The sequence below is a fragment of the Camelus bactrianus genome, chromosome 32 (genome assembly GCF_048773025.1).
Source record: "Camelus bactrianus isolate YW-2024 breed Bactrian camel chromosome 32, ASM4877302v1, whole genome shotgun sequence".
NCBI lineage: Eukaryota > Metazoa > Chordata > Mammalia > Artiodactyla > Camelidae > Camelus > Camelus bactrianus.
In genome coordinates, this window is record NC_133570.1 from 14,596,159 (window position 1) to 14,616,795 (window position 20,637).

At 47.4% G+C, this 20,637-nt stretch overlaps 1 protein-coding gene across 19 annotated transcripts in view; it reads left to right on the forward strand.

Moving 5' to 3' along the window:
• GIT2 (GIT ArfGAP 2) overlaps positions 1-17,336 on the forward strand; it is a 46,838-nt gene extending 29,502 nt beyond the window's left edge. For 5 of the 19 annotated variants that reach the window (XM_074356127.1, XM_074356130.1, XM_074356132.1 and 2 more), the window contains 6 exons: positions 2,528-2,776; positions 4,401-4,490; positions 8,383-8,465; positions 9,091-9,279; positions 13,414-13,477; positions 14,015-17,336. In XM_074356127.1, the coding sequence (XP_074212228.1) occupies positions 2,528-2,776; positions 4,401-4,490; positions 8,383-8,465; positions 9,091-9,279; positions 13,414-13,477; positions 14,015-14,224 (885 nt within the window). In that variant the 3' untranslated portion in view covers positions 14,225-17,336. Of the gene's footprint in view, positions 1-1,209; positions 1,991-2,527; positions 2,777-4,400; positions 4,491-8,382; positions 8,600-9,090; positions 9,280-13,413; positions 13,478-14,014 lie in introns of those variants that run through there. The other 14 variants (XM_074356131.1, XM_074356134.1, XM_074356135.1 and 11 more) reach the window with 10 other exon arrangements.
• Positions 17,337-20,637: the final 3,301 nt, after the last annotated feature.

Consider the following 20,637-nt stretch of genomic DNA (forward strand, 5'->3'; position numbering starts at 1 on the left):
TGTTCTGAGCCACCCTGGCCCTGTCTAGGGCTGCTTTGCGGCCATGAACCAGACAGACCGCGCACCCTTGTGCTGTAACATGCAGAGATTGCACTTCTGTATTTTCTGAAATATCTTTTGTTTACTGAACTATATAGTTTGTCCTATTAATTGAACTAGTAAATTTTTTTAAGGTGACGTTTTTGGAAACGTGATGACTTTGCCACTTGTAAATCAGTCTGCTGAGCATCACCATTTTTATCCTGTAATGCTCCTTTTTTAGTATTTGTAGAAATCACCAGAGATAACCTCATATTTCTGAAAGCAGACATCTTGAGCTTCTTTAAGAAAAGCAGTGTGGAATTATTTGTCATATTCATGGATTACCTCCTCAGTTCTTAGAAATGCTTTTGATTTCTGAAACTACTTTCTGTAACTTTTCATTTCCTGTTATACTGCTTCCAAACAAAAAAGTGTAGTCTGGTTCTTAAGATAAGCATCATTCAGATTTATCTGAGGACATCTCCCTAAATAAAGAGTACTAAAATTTTTTTAAAAATTGAGACCAGAAACTTGTGCTCATCAAAAGCACATTCAAGCAAAATCCAAGCTGGATGTTTTAGAGGCGTGAAAGTGTTAAGGTAAAGTTTCAGATTTCAAGGCCTTGTCTAAAAATAAAAAACTCTAGAAGAAGGTTTTCACATAGATGGACAAGCATGTAACCAGACCCCCTGGTCCTTCGCTGAGCTGTTGTGCTCTTCGCTGGCTGGACCTTGACCATTTCACGTGAGGGTACGAGTTCCCTAGTAAGTAGCTTTGACGGGCACTTTATGCCTGTCTGTGTTCTGGAATGTAGGGATTTTCAGTAGCTGCTTGTCACTCTGCAGCTGTTCTCCCTTTGGAAAAGGAGTTGCAGTTAAAAGTTACGCCCTGAAAGCCTTTCTGGCGTCGAAGCAATCTGTATCATTCCTTAGGGATCCCTCTTTGAGAAACCTGAGAATGAGAGTATTTCTGTGGCAGAGGCAGTAAATCAGACTTTCACAAAAGTTTGGCACTATTATTATAAAGTATGCAAAATGTGTTTATTTAGTGAAGATACATTGATTTCATTTCAAAGTTAGGTAAAGTTTTTATATATAGATGTGTGTGTATATATATATATATATATATATATATATATATAGTTGACAAAAGTAGCATGATTTGTGTCTGATCTTTCACATTTGACAGTTGCTTGGAAAAGATGCTAATTAATGAAGAGGAGCAGCCACTATTGGTGTATTATTCACAGATCGGTGCTTTCTAAATAGAAATTGAAAGTAACTCCTAACACTGAATGGGTTTGCTATTGAAAAAGTAATGATCTTCTGGTGCAGACACAGTTGCCTGTGGACGTAAGCCTTGGCCCTAGTGGGGAATCTGGTCAGATTTTACAATCTCTGTCAAAGAGTAGACAGCTGAACTCATTACCACATCCAGCTTTTAAAATGTCCTGGAAGATGGAGGAGCACCAGAGGGGAAGGACGTTGTGCAGCCTGGACTCAGTTAATTGTGTTTAAAATGCCAGACGCTAAAGAGTAACACGATTCCTTGCTGATCCTTTAACTCTAATTCATCCAGCACGATGAAGCGGCCTGCATGTGAGGAATGGAGAGAGCGTTCAGGGCCTCCAAGTGACAGCTTCTAACTAAAATAGGGTGGTGCCTGGCATAGTAGGGTGTTTAAAGCCAACACCACCATGGTCACATTTTTGGGTGACAGAGCCAAAGGAGAGAGAGGCCAAGTATTCCGGCCCTGGCTGAAAGATGACCGATCACCAGAGGGCAGCGTGCCACGCGGAGCGTTCAGATGAAGACGCTGGTAGTTCAATAGGTCTCCGGTTCTCTCTCTGATATGTTAATATAGCAAACTTACCATGATCTGGTTCCCTCTCTTTTTTAAAAAAAAAAAAAAGTGCTAAATTGTTTGGAATATCAAAGAGTATTATGTAATAAAAATTTGTTGATCTTAATTTTTCTTGTTGGCTCTTTGGGAAGCAATAGCTCATCGGATTTTTCGTAAGCTGAATTTCACTGTCTTTCTTGCTTTGCAAAGTGACTTCTAGTTACCTTTGTGCTGCTTCCATGGTGTCTGCTGACATTTTTGGCATTTGCAAATTGCTCAGGGCTCATTTCAAAAGCAGGTTACCTAAGTGATGTCTTAATGATCTCAAGCGCTTGCTCGAAACAGCCATAGAATAATCCAGAGTACAGCTTGCCTGCAAACATTTCCCAGGCCCGCCATGACCAGTTTTTAAGCAGTTAGACATTTCATTTTTAAAAAGTCCAAACTGCAACTTTTTCACATTCAGAAATTAGCTGTTTAATTTGCTTAAGTGGTGAAGTGAGTTGATCGTGTTTCACTCATTCTAGAAGAGTTTTTGTCTGTAGATGCCTTTGACTTTCCACCCAGCGAGCTGTTACTGTTCTTATTGTATGCGTTTACTCGGTGTTTGCTTTTTCTGCTTGCTGTAGAACAACACAGTCCCACTGCCAAACATTTCTTTCAGCTTCAAACACTCCAGAGTGAAAATTCGAACCTCAGGAAACAGGCCACAACCAATATATATCAGGTGCAAACTGGTTCTGAGTACACAGACACTTCCAACCACTCTTCCTTAAAGCGACGTCCGTCTGCCCGGGGCAGTAGGCCCATGTCTATGTACGAGACGGGATCAGGTCAGAAACCGTATCTCCCAATGGGAGAAGTGAACCACCCCGAGGAGAGCAGGACGAGACTCCAGCCTTTCCCCGCACACGTAAGTAACCCCACTGGCGCTTCCGCTCTTCACTCGCTGTGCAGCCTGACTCCCGCCTTCCCTCTCCTGAACCTGCACACCCCCAGTCTCTGCTTTGCAAACTGGGCTATGTGAGTCCTTGTGTTTGCTGTATTAACATGTCCACGGACGCTTACAGAGTTCCGCAGGCACGCAGGGCCACTGGCCGAAAGTTTTCCACCAGCACTGGGGGTTCTGGCTTTTGCTCAGCACTCCCCCCACCTTTTACCTCCCCTGTATCCATAATGTCTTTCCCAGCCAGCCATTATTGGAACCTTTTTGGTAACAAGCTGCTTTTCCCATTTCCAAAAACAAAAACAAATTGTATAGGTCACCAGCAAAGTAAGTGCCGTCTTCTTTGAGGTAGACACATATGGTACGTGCCCCTTTACGGACAGGAGCCCCTGGAATTCGTGGTGCCTTCCCTGCTCCTCCCAGTTGAGCAGGTGGTGTCTGGCCTGGGCTTGCTGGCAGGTCTGGAAGCCTCTGGGCCTCCTCAGCCCCTGGCCCTGTGGTCGGTGTGCCTGCTTGGCTGCTGCATCCCCCTTCTCTCCTGCGTGGACAAAGTGTTGCTTTGTCATTTCAGAAGGATGAGATATAAAAACTGCATGGATTTTACAAGCGTTGCATTTCAAAGATTGTATTCTGTAACAGGCTGCTAACACTCTTATTTTACAGTGGAATAAGTATTATGTTGTGAGGTTTTCAAATATAATCTTTCTATTGGATTAATTTATTCTAAAAAAACCCTGTGTTTTGACAAAATGTTGCAGGCATTTTGAAGCCATGTGATGTTTTTTCAGAGAGTAATATTTATGTTTTTGAATGTCCAAGTTGTTCTTCAGTCAACTTTTATAGGAATTTGCAAAAAATTCTCAGAGTAAATGCAAAGAAAAGAATATGGTCTAGTAAATTTAACCCTAGTTTAATTTTGTCAAGCTTTAGTGTGATAAAATTACTGTGTTGTTATATTGTAATTAGGAGTCGACTACTTCAACTTCTTAAGTTGTTTGGGCCAAATATTCAAAAACAATTGACTTGCTACGTTTGATGTAGTTGGAGTGCCATTAAACTAAGTTAAGAATCTCATTTTTATATAACTGAAAACAAACTTTAGGAAAAGCCACTTTGTTAGTTTTCACAGTGTACTTTTTGATTTTAGAAACATGCAGAATGTAGGAATGTCATATTGCAAGAGTTTTATCTGTGCTAAAGGATAGATTGATAGCATGTACTAACTTTAAATCATTTGTATAGCTTTTCGTTTCATATCGTCTGTCCTGATTAAAAAAATAAATTTCACTTAAGGCTATCCATTAAAAAAAAACTATTGGCAAATTTGACAAATTATGCTAGGTATTATCTTTTCCCTCATAGAAAAGTAGCCTTACGAACTCCAGGTAATTTCCAGGAGGCATTCCACTAACGGATTAAACATCTCTGGGGATCTGTCACTGGCTAGCGTGTAAATTCCAGATCCTGTCTCACATAGTGAGTTGCTTTTTAGGATTCTTTTACTGGGAAACCTGGGCTGAAGCCAGGGTAGGTGGTCGGGTTTTTGGTTTGTTTTGTATTTTCCCGAGTGTGTTTCTTTTTCCCCTTCCAGATCGGGAGGAGTGCGCTTGTGACCTCCTCTTCGTCTCTGCCTTCCTTCCCCTCCACACTTTCCTGGTCAAGGGACGAGAGCACCCGAAGGGTTAAGTACACTCTGGATGGTCTGCTCTCTGGAGGAGGGGCAGTGCTCCTGGGCGCTCTGTGCTTCTCCTGGCCCTCCGCTAACCCCCTTCTGTCCTGCATGAGGCAGCGCTTCCCTCCTGGTGTCACCGCACGTGCGCGCACACACGTGCACACGTGTGCACACACGCGCACACACGCATGTCTGCCAGAAGTGGCCTCCCATTCCTCTAACCCCACATTGCTCAGTCTCACGTGATATTTAACAAAGTTCACGACTGACCCTGTAACATTTATTCTGAGCATACTGACTTTTTAAACAATCAGAAAAGTAGCTGGCTGCTGGTTAAATATTACAATGGGGCAAATCTGCCCAGTTCGTTCAGAGAACTAGTGTATTTGGACTAACGGAAACACTAAGACATCATGCCTTTTTATTTTTTATTTTTTTAACCTCTTGACGTATTCTGTGTCAGCCCCATCCTTGACACACCAGGGTTTTGCAGTCTCTGTCACACATCAGGACTGCAGCACATGGCAGCCCTGGAGGTGTAGGCGGCCATTAGTACGAAGCTGTCCACTTCGTTAGCTGGTCAAGGCCAGCTTGCTGATGGACAGCATGCGCTCCCCACAGCAGGACGTGGCGCAGGTGAGCCCCTTTTAGAGTAGCCAGGCAGCGAGTATCTATCGAGCACCTCCTCCACACCTAGCCTTTTGATAAGTCAATTAAAGGGTCCCAGGGGCTTCGGTGACAACCCTGCTCCCAAAGGCACTGTCGATTCAAAAATATTTTCATGCATGGGGAGTATGCTATGGCAAGCGGGGAGAGTCGTGGAAGAGCACTGGGTGAGGGACCACCTTTACGGACAAGGTGGGATTTGCTCAGTCGAGGCCTTTGTCCATTCCCTCCACATCGGCAGGAAGGATGGAGGACCCTTCCCACTGCCAGTGCCTTACAGCTCATGGAGGCCCTCTGGCGACTCTTTGCTGCACTTTGAGGTAGTCTATTAAAAAGATGTCTGGATATATGCTACAGTCTTCTGAGCAGTTCTGAGATCGAACTGCAGTGTTTTTATTACATTTCAGTTTAACTAAGGGACAGACAAATAGAAATGAAGTCATCTCTTTTGAAATTGTGTTAATGAGTCGAGGAAACCTCATTTGTCCACCCTGAAAATTAAAAAAAGAATTTTTTTAATTAAAAAAAATGACTGAGACAGTGTGTTATACAAGCCATTTAAACCAGTGGTCCTGACTGCTCCTGACAACTCCATCAGGAGGTTAGGATTTTATGGCATGTCCATATTCAAGAGAAAACTGCGAATCTATTAAATAAATGGAACCAGCACCAGCTATTAGGTACTTTTCTATTAACAGCTTTGAGAGAGCAGCACTTTTAACTAATAGATCTTAGTTCTGCATGTTTACAGTAATTTTCATAAAATTAAATGCTGGCTAATTCGAAACTCTGAAATACGCTTTTGTTGACAACGATGAAGGATTGAATGTAAGTAACTGATTTCCTGGGCGGTTATTGCTATACGTTGTTTTGTGTCCCTGAGAAACATTTCCTGAGTACTTTAATTAGATGTATGTATCGTTACTCTTCTAAAATGTTTAAGTGAAACTTGGTACTTCTGATCATCGTGAGGGTCATGCATTTGATTTATAATTATCAAATTTACGTCAAGGAAGGTAAAAAGACCCATTATAAAAAGGTGGGATTTTCTGCGTTTAATTCTGTTTTCTAGCTTTTTCCACTGGAGCAACACTGGACAAATTTCCCAGAATAATTATTTAAATGCAAGTTTTTTACATTCCATTTTATGCTGTGTATGTGTGTATACACACACACACACACACACGTGTGTGTGTGTGTGTGTGTGTGAGTATACATAAAAGCTAAAAGAAAAGAAATTTAAAGATCAGTCAGACATTCCCTGTGAAAGGTAAGAAAAGATGTTTCGTTTGTTTGTTTTGTCTTTTGTCCTTTGTTTTGTTTTATCTTTTGAGATCACCTGGAAGAGCCTGGTCTCCCTGTTCCCTGCCCCAGTTACAGTGTCTGCCTTTGGTCTTCCATTTAGGCATCTGGTAGCCAGTAACTCACTGGTTGACTCATAAAGTCAAGTCAAAACAGCAAGTGAAGAGAACTTCTTGCTGGTAGGGGCTATAAGCAAAGGGATCTTAAATGTGGTCGTTTTTACAGAATTTGGCTTTCCAGACACCCTGTGTAGCTCCAAGCCAACACTTTTAATCATTTGCCAGATGAGTTTGAGTGGGTAAAATATGGACTCATTGAATTTTAGGGGCCCAGTGCAAGTGTCTTACGTTAGCGTAGCTTCAACCAAATAGAGCATTTGGAGGAAACATGAAAGAGCTCAGCAGACAGAGAAAGAGTGTTCGCACTGGGAGAGGAGAGAGAGAGGCCATGGGGATAGGAAGCAATGTGTGGTGTTAGTAAGGAGGCTTGCCCCACCTCGGGGCTGGCTGCCTGCCTGCCCACATAGGGCCTTCGCAGGGCCAAGCAGCATTGTCAGTAAGGAGCAACTAATTAAACTCTATGTAGACCTTCTTAACTGACTTACTCTAAAGGAGCCATTTTTGGGGAATGAAGCTACAGGATCTCCATATGTTTAAGACTCTGAATTTATAGCTATATCTTTAGCCACATTTTATTGCAGCATCAATGAAATTTACATGTTTTAATTAACCTGGATTCGATTCAAGGTGTAGAACTGGAAATAGCCCATATTTGTATTTTGCAATTGGTAACCAATTTAGGTTTTTAAATCAGCCTGTTCAAACAAAGAAATTCTCCAGTGCTATAGATAAAACACATGCTGAGGGAAAATCATTTTTATTAAATATTCCAGAACTAACGTAGTCTCCTTTGAAGGAATGTGGTCTCCTTCAAGTGTTGTCACCTTGGAAGGCCCTGTACTTAGCAATGCTGCCATTTGCTCAAAACAGTGGTGGGAATCCTGTGTCCCACTTTCAATTTTTAAAAAGACTTTTTTGTTTTTTAATTTTTTGGTGGGGGAGGTAATTAGGTTTTTATTTATTTATGGTGGAGGAACTGGGCATTGAACCCAGGATGTTATGCATTCTAAGTATGAGCTCTACCACTGAGCTATACCCTCCCCCTCTGCATCTGGTTTTTCATTCTCCACAGTTGCACCCCATCTTTATATTTTAAAGGATAGATGTTTGGGGAGACAGATGAAAGTGTTTGGAAACCAAGTGTCACACTGGGTTAATCCATTTTGGTTCACAAGCAATGTGTGGCAATAAACGAACAGTTTCTGGTTTCCTTGTGTGGCTCCTACAAGCCATCTCTGAGGGTTGTTCTTGGAGAGCCGTCTGTGTTGAGCAGTGGAGGTCCTCAGAGCCCCAGGCGTGGAGTACTGGAGATAGCAGGAGACGGGAAGCCCGGGGTCTTGGTCCTGGTCTCCTGCCGACTCTTGGCCTTGGGGATGACACCCAGCTTTTTCAGCCCTTCATTTTCCCACCTGCTATTAGACTAGCTAATCTGCAGGTGGCTCCCAGCACTGACGGTCTGTGGGTATATGTGCTGGCAGGTCTGCTTTTTAAATGGGTCCCCTTATATTACAGTTAAACTCCATACCCCTTAGAGAGCTCCGCATGAGCATTGCCTTTCGTGTCTGTGTTGGTTTGTACCAGGGATCTGTGTGTGGAGCAGCCGTGGAGCTAAGAAGAGAGTGGGGTACAGAAGGAAAGAAACCATCTCTGGACCCACTGTTCATCTTTTACTAAATTTTCAATGAAGTGTTGGCTCCCATCCCAAATAAGGTCTGGGATGTCAAGGCCACGTAGCCTGACAGGTGACAGTTCCTGGGGAGGCACCGAGAAGCGTCTGGTGCTCTCAGCTCACGGGGTCGCCTTTTTTCTTGTAGGCTTCCAGGCTGGAGAAGCAGAACAGCACACCCGAAAGTGACTACGACAACACTCCCAACGACAGGGACCCAGACGACCTGGGGTACATCTGCAGGAGGAGCGGCCTGGGGGCTGGGCCCTTACCCCAGAGACCTAGCAGGCGCGGGTGCGGTCAGGAGGCGCAGCGCACCGCCTGCACCCTCTGTTTTCAGACCCATAAGGTCGTCAGACATTGAGGCATGAGTTCATAGTTCACACCTCTTCTCATTTCACGTTATTCACCAAAAAAGGGGGGCCTTTTGTTTTCCTTTCACTAGCTGGTGATGCTCGTCTCTAAGTCTCTGATGTGCTTAAAGTCAGTCCTTCATTTTCGAGTCGATGGCAGGTTACTTTCTGCGTTTGTATCCCAAGGAGTCGGCTCAGTGAGGGCTGGCTTCCTAACAACACAGCCTCCCTGTTCTGGTCGTTCCCTCCCTTTCCCCTTCTTTACCCTTCCTGCAAGACTCATACCACTTCCAGCCCCACGGCAGAATGAAACAGCCTTCCTGTGAGCTGTGGCTGCCTGCTGATGAACCAGCCTTACCCTGAGTCTCCTGCCAGACAGGATAAAGGAAACCACAGAAGCAGCCAGCTCGTGCCTTCAGCAAGCACACGTGCAGTGGCTCCTAGAAGCAGAGAGGCAGCCAGTAGGCACCTGCCACTTTTAACCACTTCTTTAATGCTCACAGGTCAAGCAGAAAGGGAAGGCAAAGGAGTATGGTGTGGCAAGGTGATGGCTCAGTCCCAGATCCGGCAGAACCCCACGCAGCCCCGAGCCCCATCCTCCCCAGCACCGAAGACGTCATCCGGAAGACTGAACAGATCACCAAAAATATACAGGAGCTCTTAAGAGCCGCCCAAGAAAATAAGCACGACAGGTAAGGGGGCTTGGAAATCCTGCCTGGCAGGACGTGTGCACACGCTCTGGAAGAGATGCTGCTGCTCCAGTTATGAACGGGGATTTTTTTTCAACATGCTGACTTGGAGAGTTGTTGAAAATCTCAGGTTTATATAATTTCAGGCTTCAGAACAAATTTGTAAATTTGGTTTTGTTTTTTCTTACATGGTATTTTCAGTTTTTCATCTTCTTATGGTGTGCTCTGAATCTAATAGGACTGCAGCATACTTGGGGTAGGGTATTCCTGGTTCTCAGTGGCGAGGTAAAAGAGGCCACCTCAAACCCGCAGTGCATTCTCCCCGTCACCGTGCTCCGTGTGGTCTCCTTAGCTGGGGGACGTCTGCTGACTTAGAAGGCATCCTGAAACGAACTGATTTTGTACCTGTTCCCCTCGTGTGTGCATGGGTGTGCGTGAGCGTTGATTTAATCATAAAAGGTGATTTAATCGTCGCCCAAATCATTCTCTGCTCCTGAAAAAAGAGTCTGTTCACTCTGAGCAGAACCATGTCGTGCAGAGTTGTTCCTCCCTCTCCCAGCCCTTGTTCTCACTCACCCCTTTGTTCTCTGAGAGTGAATTCTCTGAGAACACCTGGCAGGTTCTTAACTGTTGTGGGTGGCATCCTGGTTTCACGTGGCTGGCCTGCTCCCGACACCCTCCTGACACGTTTAACATCATCCCACTGAGTTTATGAAAGCCGTGGTGTTCGGTCAAAACCCAAGAACTACCTCATTTTTTTTATCAAGTCAGCAAAGTTTAGGGCTTGAGTGAAGAACTTCTCTTTGTGCCTTTGCACAAACAAAAGTCGTTCAAGGAACACTGCACTGCCCCTTCTTTCCCCTCTCTGTTCTCTTCCATGAAGAGATGCACCCCTGTCTTTTGCACAGCCTGTGTCCCTGGCACTGCCGTGCCCACCTCCCCACATTCTGCCCTTTCCCTTCTTGCTGTACAGCTGGGACTTCTCCCAGTGTCATTATTTCCACACAGTAGGAGAGGAGTGGTCAGTGTTTACTGAAGGAGCAGAGTTAGTCTTGATGAGTGGACTGCTGGAGGAGCCCCAGGGAAAGAGAGGAACCTGCAGAATTTCTCAGCCTCTCTCCACCAAAATTACGTAGCCATTTATCTGCCCCGTTCCCCAGACATCCCCTTCATCACACGCCCTTCACGCCTCCCACGCTGCAGGTGCGTACTTCCTTTGCTCAGCACCGCAGCCTTGGCAACAGGCACCTTCATTATCTCGTTACATCAAGCAAAGTGGTTCACACTTTTCCCAGTACAATCTTTCACGGAACCTCGATGCTAGGGTGAACGCCTTCCCCCAGGGCTCTCCCACCAACACCGGGCCTCACTTCTCATTTCCCCCAGCTCAGAAGGGCCTGCTCGTATTTCAGACAACAACACAGAGATGTGCTTACGTTAGGTTGCTCTCTTTGATAGTTGTCAGAAATATGAATGTGTGCCCTGGGGCTGTTTCTGGCTTTGGCAGTCACAATATGGTACTTGGTACAGTTGGGAAATTTCTTTTTTTTTAAGTTGTACAAATCCATTCAATAATGTTATGATCCGATTTTTTAAAGATTGTTAGAGAATAATGCAGAGATTTTAATCATTAGCTCACTCTTTTGGTTTAAACTAGATTTGGCCTAGAGAATTTATATTTTATAAATTGTTCAGCATTGTAGTAAAATCTCTGGCCACTTGCATATTGGAGATGCTTTCATTTATAACCTTGTGTGGTACTGATTAAACCCATCCCCTTTCCTCTTGTTGATCCGTTGCTTGTGCTCATTCTAAGTGGACCAGCAGCCCATGCATGCATGGTCAGCCTTGGTCCAGGTACCCTGGACTGAGCAAGCTCCCCACAGCCCCTGACCTTCCCTCCCTCCTCCTGCTCCCATCTCTCAGCCTCCGTCCTTCTCCCTGCCTGTCTGTGTCTGTCTGTCTCTCTCTCTTACACGCACACACACATATAGTTAACAGTTCAGGGATTACTACACATTATGCACAAAAGCCTTTTTGAGGAAAGATAACAATTTGAAGTTGTGGACATGAACTGCCTCTGATAGAGCAGGAGGACTTGGTCGTTATCTGCACATGCTTTTTTCTGTGGCTTTTTGAGGACCTCCTCAAATACTTTGTAATGAGTGAGCTTTTAGAGATGTCCTTAGGAAAAACTTCTTCTCTGTGTAGTTGGTGGAAAGGGTGAATTATGTTTCTGGATCAAAATGAAAATCATAACCAGCAAAACATGAATGGTTGAAGAAACATTCATGCCTTTTACGATGGTGGTTGTACAAGTGCCATTTTTCGAGTGTCTGTGTCACCAGATGGGTTGTTGCCCCTTTGTGTTTGCAAGTTAGCTAACTCCTTGTGCACTGGCATTTTTGTTATTACGTGGTGTGTGGTTCTAACTGCTCACAAAGGTTAAAGTCAGGATTTCCCATTTGAAGACATCTTGGTATAATTCAAACCATTTTCTTGAGATGTAATGATTTAATTAAAATGTAGGTAGTCTTAATTAAAATAGTTGTAACACTAGATTTGATTCTTACAAAGGTGAAGTACAGAGGTTGTTTATGACAATCTTTAAGCAGAAGCCTAAAAAATGGACCTAAAAAATGGAGAAAGAATATTACTAGGGCTTTCAGTACTAGGATGGATGACGAACAGCATTGGGTTCTGTATCTTAGAAGGGAAGTTTTAAAGCACAGCCACGTGGGTTCTTGAGCAAAGCCAGGCCCATGTATTCACACCATACCCTCTGCATGCTGAAACCAGGCTCCAAAAGAGCTTTTCCCATTTCCCCCCTGGGCTCTGTGGGTCAGTTCTAGAAACAAAACCCAGGCCTTGGGTCAGTGTGGTGTCTCAGAACTGTCACTACGTACCATCTTCATTTTGTCTTTGTCTCTGCACCTTGTGACACCTACTACCCAGGACAGAAGCCTAACATTTTTAAGATGCAGGAAACGAGCCCCGTATGTTGCTTATCACAATACTGAGAGTTCTGAATGAAGTGAAAAGTCTCAGTTCTTCTAGTGCTCATCACTTGAGAAGTCAGAATCACCAGTCATCAGTGGGAAGAGGCTTTACATAGTGATGGGAGTCTGATGCCAGGAGAGGCCCAGTAGGTGGAGTAAGGGTCCCTGGCTCGGTTGCTGGACGGCCAAGGTTGAGCTCATCTCTCTCTCACCAGCCGTGGGACCTTGGACAAATTCTCCACCTCTCCAGGCCCCGTCTTCCTCATTTGAGAAATGGGTGTGATAGTAGTACCAACTTCATGGGGCTGGTGGGCGGATTACGCAGTTCTCTGCAGAGCACCAGGAACAGAGCCTGGCCACACAGCCAGTGCTCCTGACGCTTCGGCTCTCGTGCCGTCCTCTTGGGGGCCCACAGGAGGCCAGGCGGCCTGGAAGAGGGATGAGGACAGGCAGACTTGACGCGCTTTGTCTGCTCAGAGCTCGTCAGCGAGCAGAGAAAGTGCTGACCGTGCTCAGACCGTTTTATACACGTTCACGCAGCTTCACGAGAAAGCGACGTGACAAGTGTCTGAGCAACTCGATGAGGCTGACCTCAGTGTTGCCTCTTTACCCAGAATAAAGCTTTTCTCTCCCCAACAATTCAGATGCATTGAAGGGAAGGAATTCAGAAGCGCCCGTTGGTTAAGATACCCGTGGGTGTTGAGGTGTAGGCTCTGATCCTAATGTAAAGGAATTTTTTCAGTCCTTTCCTTTTAACTTCTGTGGCTTTTTGCATGAAAATCCTTGTTTCTCTTTCAAGAAATTAGGAAGATGAAACACATGAGAATTGAATAACCACCTGGAGGCGGCGTGGGTATCTGTGCAGACTGTGGCTCCTCCTGGCTAGCAGTGTATGTCGCCTGCATTTATACCTGGAAACTGTTTTCATCAGATTGAATGAACTCACAAGGAAGGATGGAGGGGGGGCCTGTGTTATCACCGCGCGTCTTCTGCTGGTGTGGGGTCATAGCAGGCTGCCCACGGCCGCAGCCCCTTTGCTCAGGGAACGTCAGTGGGACCTGTTCTTGCCCGAGAGTTCTCCGTCTCTGAATTATTTTTACTGTCATTGAATAACCTCTTCAATAACTTCTTCTTGCAGTTATATTCCCTGCTCAGAGAGGATACACACAGCTGTTACAGAAATGGCAGCATTATTCCCCAAAGTAAGTCACTCCCTACTCCCTTGGTTTAGATCCTTTTTAACGAACTGCAAGAAATGTCTTTATGACTTTTATATTCTATTAACCTTTTTGCAGCGCAGAGAATTTTAACTATGCAAATAGCCCTATGGGGCTTTGAAATATTTTTGTTCTACATGAGTATTGATGTGGGTTTAATAAGACAAGAATGTACGAGCCAAATGCCAAAAGGCAAAAAGCATGAATAGGATAAAATTGTACCTGGAATGTTTCATCCAAGTGGATTAATATTTTTCAAAAAGCTACTTGAGAATAGCACTACTAAATGAGCACTGCTAAATCCACTGTGTGCACTTTGACCTTTGAGTCTGAGCGCTTCAGCATCCGTCGCACCGTGGGTCACCGAGCTTGCAGTGTTCCGAGCACCCCAGTGCAAAAGTGCATGACAGAACTGCCGTTCACTGCGGAGCGGCCTGAGCTGTCGTCCGGGGAATGCTTGTCCCTGCTCCCGGACATGTCCGCCCTGCAGTTCATGGCGAATGGCTGTGTTTTTCTGTTTAGAAACCCAAGTCTGACATGGTGAGGACTTCCCTCCGGTTACTGACATCCAGTGCCTACCGGCTCCAGTCTGAGTGCAAGAAGACCCTCCCCGGGGACCCGGGCCCGCCCACGGACATCCAGCTGGTCACGCAGCAGGTCATCCAGTGTGCGTACGACATCGCCAAGGCCGCCAAACAGCTGGTCACCATCACCACCAAAGAGAACAACTGAACAGCTGGACAGGTGCTGGCCCTTCCGTTTTCTAGGCTTTTTCAAAGTCCAGTTCCCCACTTAGACATGGAACTCTTCCAATTTTTACAGAAACAAACATTTAATGAAAGTCTCAAACTTTTTAAAAGAAAAACTCAGTATTATTTTTGCATGTTTTCTAACAAGTTTTCAACTATTAATTTAACCCACTTGCCTTATTTTGTGCCTGTTTTGCCAGTTTATTTCCTGACGTTCTGTTGTGCTGTCGGTGACCGCTGAGTTCATGGTCATAGACATCAAACGCAGAGCTTCATTGTTTAAGTCTGTTAGAACTTCTCCATCCCTTCAGACTCCGTGCCTGTGGCTAAAACTGTAAGTGAGGTTTTTAGTGAAACGTTTTCTAGAGAGAGTTGGGTTAAAAAAAAGAAATTCAACCTTGTCTGTTCCCTATCAAGCATTGTGCAATAAGCAACATTTCCAGCCTCTACTGCGAAATCTCTTTGGAGTATCTCCAAGCAGGCAGGTAGAGAAAGGACTTTGCCACTTTCTAAAAACAGTGTAACAATCTCTCTTGGAAGGAAACAACAAACTGCGCCATTTCTTTTAACTGTTCTCTCACATTAGGTGTTCTTTCATCTAATTTTTCTGTCCTGATCTTCTGTCTGTTTTCTATTTTACTGTCATCCTGAAGTCTCCCACGGCGTCCGATAAGCGCTCACCCTCCGTGTCGTGTGCCATTTGGCCACGTTACCGCGCACAGTCCAGTGCTCTGCCTTACCCCGGGGAGCCAGGCGTTCCATTCCAAACACGCGGCAAAGGGGAGCCTCAGTCCCCCCCACGAGCCGTGACTCGTTTCATGCCCCCCCATTCCGGGATCACTGCCATAACCTGCGAGAAGAAGATGACCCACTCCCTGGCGCCGCGTCATACCTCTCAGCCCAAATTCAGTTGCTCCTTTAGCCACTTACAGCCTTCTCACACCACCTGCTTCAAATACCACACCACCTTTGAGGACTTCTTACAAGGTGAGATTTATACAGTCATCTGGGTTCGTTTCTTCTCCCTTACCTCGCCAGTACTTCAGAATGGGACGTCACCTTTCAAGAATTCCTTAGAGAGCGCTCTCGCTGAGCACCAGCTGTCCCAAAGCTACGAAAGAGTGCGGGTGTAAGCTCTGGAACCCACCGGGACTGAATTCCAAATTACTATGGAGAGCTTTCCTGTTCTGAAAGCTGAAGTGTATTCCTTCCCTGCTCGTTGCAGTGCTTCCGTGTGGGCGTGGCTCAGACCCTGACCGAGACCCAAGGAGCCAGGGTGGGGGACAGTTTACCAGTGGGGACAGCGGCCCCCAGCTCCACTCAGACTGCCTTGTGGAAAAGGGGCTGGGGTTGCCAGAGCTTTGATTTGTTGAGAGACACCAGGTATTTTTTGTGCCGTCTCTCCATTTATAAATGTTGACGGCTGAGCTAAATGTTCTCACAGCACAAATGGGTGAGCTGTGGCCCCTAGGCTGCCGGCTCACAGCTCTGCCCCGGGACCCTAAACTGTGTAGTGTGAAGGCCTGGCTTCCTCGGTCTCACCTGGTTTAGCCCCTGAGCCTTACCTGTAACGTGGCCGCCATCCCGTGTTAAGTTGCTGTTAGGCCTTATTTCTCCTGCATAGTGCTCGTTCATACGTGTGAAAAAGTCAAAATATTTTATCAAAGTTGCCTAAATACATGGCTAAATAAGCTTGTGTCTTCACAGAGCTGTTCGATGCACAGGCACCTTTGTAGCTTGACCGTGTGCTGTCGGGAGAGGAGCGCTGCGCTGGTGTTTGGCTCAGAGTCGCTGTGCGTGGCTGCTCTCGCTGGGTTTTGCTACACTGAGTAGCATGGGGAAAGGGTCCACGTCTCCAAGACTTGTCTGCACAAACCTAAGTGCCATGCTGTTGTTGGATGCTGAGAGGACACCTTCTCGAAGGATGTTTTCTACCTTAAGTTCAAGCACCATTTGAAAACCTTTTCTGCATGCTGCATGTACCAAGCTGCTCCTCCTCTTTTTTTTGCAAACCCCTGCCACTCTTTTGGGCCAACACAGGCTGCTCAGGACAGGCCCAGAAGCAGTCCAGTCCCAGATCGGGGCCCTTGGCCTCCACTGGAGGACGGGATTCTGAATAATGAGTCGCCTGCTGTGAGGGAAGCGGTGTCTTTACTTGAACACTCAGGACCTGCAGTGGAGGCCATTGTTCCGTGCCCCTAAAATCCAGGAATGTGGGGACCAACAAAGCATTTCCAACTGTGAGAACATCACAGAAGTTCGCTCTGTAAGCCCACAGTGCCAAAACTCGGGAACGATGTGCCCAGGTGGGGTGACACGCGGTGACAGGAGGGCTGCAAGGCGTCCCTCTCATCAAGTGCCCTGCGCGTTTCCTCGGCCCTCAGGGGCCGGGGTCAGAGGCCCCCTGGTCCTGCTGGCAAATCGCACCTTGTCTGAACAGCTGTTCACCACCTTTTGCACATGGGTTCTTTGGCCTTGCACTAGTGTCTGAGTTCTGTAATGTCATTTTTTTACCCTTAATTCTCAACTCCCCACCCCTTCAAATGCCCCACGAAGCTGGTAGGACGGAGGTGCACTTTACGAAACTGGCACTTGCCGAGAGAGGGAGACAGCTCCACCCCTGCGCTCCTCTAACTGAAGCCGTCTTCTGCCTCGGAATGCAGATAGTTCATATTTGCCAAAGAACAATGAATTGGGCCCAAAGATAAATTACAGCATTTCAGAAATTGGAACTGCAAACGCACAACTCGGGAGCTGTCGTCCGATTCCTCGAGCGATTTAAGCTGCGGAAGCAAGCGTGAGACTGGCGTGTGTCTGTCCTCCCCTGCAGCCCTGAGCTTTCCAAGCAGAGTTTCCCTTCTTTCCTTGTCCCGGTTGAAGGTCACCTTGATTTTACAAAAGAAAATGCTGCATAGGAAACGTGAAATGCCTTTTATTGAAACGTGTTCTACCCACGTCACCCGTTACTGTGTACTTACTTCTCATGTTTGTTGTACATTCTACTCCTGTAATTACTGTGCGACCCTTTCAGCGTTGTAAAATCGTTTTGGAATTTGTGCCTGCTAGTTATGCAATAAACAGGCTCTCTAAGTGTCCTTGTGGTTGGTAATTCTGTGCTTCCCACCAATTAGCTGATGTTTCCAGACTCAAGTTGAAGTTCCGAGAAAGTTCTCTCCACAGAACCCCATCTTTGACACAGGATGGGATTGAGTGTGCTTCATGTCCTTCAGAGCTCCGTCAGGGCACAGGAATGACCACCTTTTCCCCTGTGCTCAGCAGATAGCGTTCTTAAAAGAAGTCCTACATCAAGGTACCAATTCATGTATCTTACCACGATGTAGTTACTCCTTACGTTTTTTAAATTCAATGAAAGCCCCTCACCTCTTCTCAGCAGGGGAGAGTGCTGAAGTTAGTTCGGTCTCGCAAGGCCACCAGTCTTTTACTTTAGAGCCTGGCCCGTTGTGCAGGTTCACTTAGGCATCATGGTGTAGATTTATACTGGGTTCATCGGAGCCACTCACAGTCCCCAACAACTGTCCTTCAGACAGGCGACTTGGGGCACTGCTCCCCAGTGGAAGACAGGGTGGGCAGCATGCATGCCTTTCCATGTGAGAAGTCTGGGGAAGACGGAGGATCCTCTCTCTCTGATCCAGCTGGTCTGAGGACCCAGCAGGGCGGACCCATCAGCTCACACGCGGGGGCACCTCCTAGGGCGGGATCCTCTGACTTGCCAGCATCAGAGCCCCTGCAGGGCTTGCTGAAACAATCTCCCATTCACCTCCGACTCAGCGGCTCTGGGGTGGGGCCTGGGAGTCTGCATTTGTGACAGGTTCCCCGGGACACTGCTGCTGTTGGTCCCGGCACCCCACCCCCACCTGAGAGGCACTGCTGGAGCCCATTTTCAGGATTCACCACCACCACCACCACGCAGCTCCTTGCTTTCTGCCTTTAACCCTGTTTTTATAATAATTATAATTAAAGCTTCTGTTTATCATCTATTTACTCTGGCCAGGGACTGTGCTTTATGTGTATTAATTTGTTGAATCCTGACTACAGCGCTGCGAATATGAAGCAAGAAGAGTTGTTCCCATTTTACAGATGAGGAAGTTTACACTTGAGGTTAATTCCACATCCAGGGAGTTAGTTAGTCTGGTGTGTCTTCCTCTTAATCAGCCAAGATGGGTTTTCCTGACCCTGGCGGGGTCTGGGAGTGGCCTCTGCTTGGTGGAGAAGCCCTGAGGCGCTGCATTTCCTGAAGCTCTCCATTATGAGGTGATGTGAGACTATGTGAATAAATAACTTGGTTGAATAAACAGGGCACAGTTATCTTGTGCCCGTAAGACGTGTCTCACCCCTGAGCCCCAGGTGTGGGGACCCCTCCAGTGTTTGAGTTGCTGCCTGGTAGGACCGTCCCCTGGCTCGCAAGCAGCACAGCAGCGCTTTCCCGCCCAGGGGGCTGCACAAAGGTAGCCTCACACAGGGGCAGCTTGGGGGCCATCTGAGGGTGACGTGCTGCGAGGTTGTCCAGGAGCCGGTCCCTGTGGTCCACGGATGCTGGGCAGAGGTGGCCACCCAGCCAGAACCAGAGCCACACTAGGTGGGACAGATTCCTTCACAGCTGTGACACGTGACACAGGGCATGTTATCAGCTTGCCACAGAACAGGTCCCTGCGCAGGGGCCGCTGGGGACAGGAGACAGGTAGGGAAGTCCTGCTCCATCCTGTCCCCGCTGGCGTCTCCCTCCCCCACACCCAGGCCCTTGCTCTCAAGCACAGCTTTCCTGAGCATGCCGTCTGGACTTCTCAGCCTGGGCCCCACCCCAGTGCAGCTTCTCACCCAGATCCCTCTTCGCACCCCTCACCCCTTCCCAACACCATCCCTTCTTGGGACTCATCTTCGCCTTCTCTCTCTTCCATCAGGCCCCTCAGCCCTCGTAGCATTGCCCTCTGTGTCCTGCCCCTCCCCTCAGCCAGCTCTCCACCTGCTTTCTCTTTCAGAACCCCAGGTAACTACCCCTCATCTGGCCTTGGCCTCTTCCCTTGGCTTAGTCCTGTAAACCATGTCTCTCTCCCACGTCTTTCCACAGGAGCCCAGAACACATCACGGACAGGGAAGTTTTGAAATCTCACTTGGTCTTGGAATTTGTACACCCCCCCCACCCCCCACCCCCGCCGAGGACCTAAGATTGGCTCTTAGCCTCACTGGGCCCACACCTTGCTCCCTGCTTCCCTGTTCCAGCCCTCTCCTCCCAGTACTCTTCCAGTACTCCCAGCCCACCCCACCCTGTTCCTTTCAGACCAGAGGGGCTGAGTTCACCCTAGCACTCACTGTGTGCTGTCACGGGCTGAGTACAAGTTCATAAAGTAGCAACTGAAACAACCCCCCATTTTGCAGATGAGAAAACTGACGCTCGGCCCTCAGAGCCCAGTTAGTGGTGGTGGAGCCTGTCAGAGCACAGGGCCTGTGTTCTTAACCACGGGGCTCTTTCTGCACTTGGGACCATCCGGATGAGGGTTGGAGGAACGTGGCAGATGGCAAACCTGGAAGCAGAGGGTGAGAAATGGCCACGACATGGACAGAGGTAAGGTGGGAGGGAGACACTTCTCTCCGGGGAGTGTCAGTGCAGGAAGGCCGGGAGGCTGGTCTCTGTGTGGTCCTCTGCCTGCCTTGGGGCTTAAAGGAACGTTGAACACCTGGGTGGCCGAGTTTGTGTTTTGTCTTCCAGTTCCCTATTTTTGCCGCAAGTATTTCTCGTCTGTCTCAAATTGAGACATTTAGTAACCGCTGCTTGAGTGAGACTCTGATCTCTGAGTGGAGGGCATTGCCCAATTCAGCAGGCTCAACGGTTCAGGGACCTCACGGACCCACAGGGCACACAGACAGACACAGCCAGGCCGGCCTTGTGGGAGGAGCAGCCCTGTGCCTGCCATTGGAAGCAGGAGGGCCCCCTTCAGGTTGTGGGGCGGGGCGTCTACCCATCCATCCCCAGACTCCAGGTTGCTCCCTGGGTTCAGGGTGGAAGGAAGCCTGGCTCAGTGGTGGGGGGTGGAGCGTGGCCTGAGTTGACCTGCTTCTTGCTATTAAAACAGGGGGGAAGTCCTGCCCAAGTCCTGCAGCAGAGACAAGGGCACTGCCACCACCAGCAGGTTGTTTCCTGGGAGACTGGGGACAGGGGGGAATCCTCTTGGGAGAAAAAACAGGTCCATTTGAGCTTTGTGCTTTCTGCCTCTGTCTTACCCATCCTCCCATCTCCACATCTCACAGATAAAGAACTGGCCCAGAAAGGGGTCACCCAGCCTCTCAGTAGTGGGGCATCTGGGTTAGAACCCAGGCCAGAGACCTGGCTCACATCACCTGGGGAGGGCCTGTGTGGTGAGGAGAGGCCTGGTTCTCAAA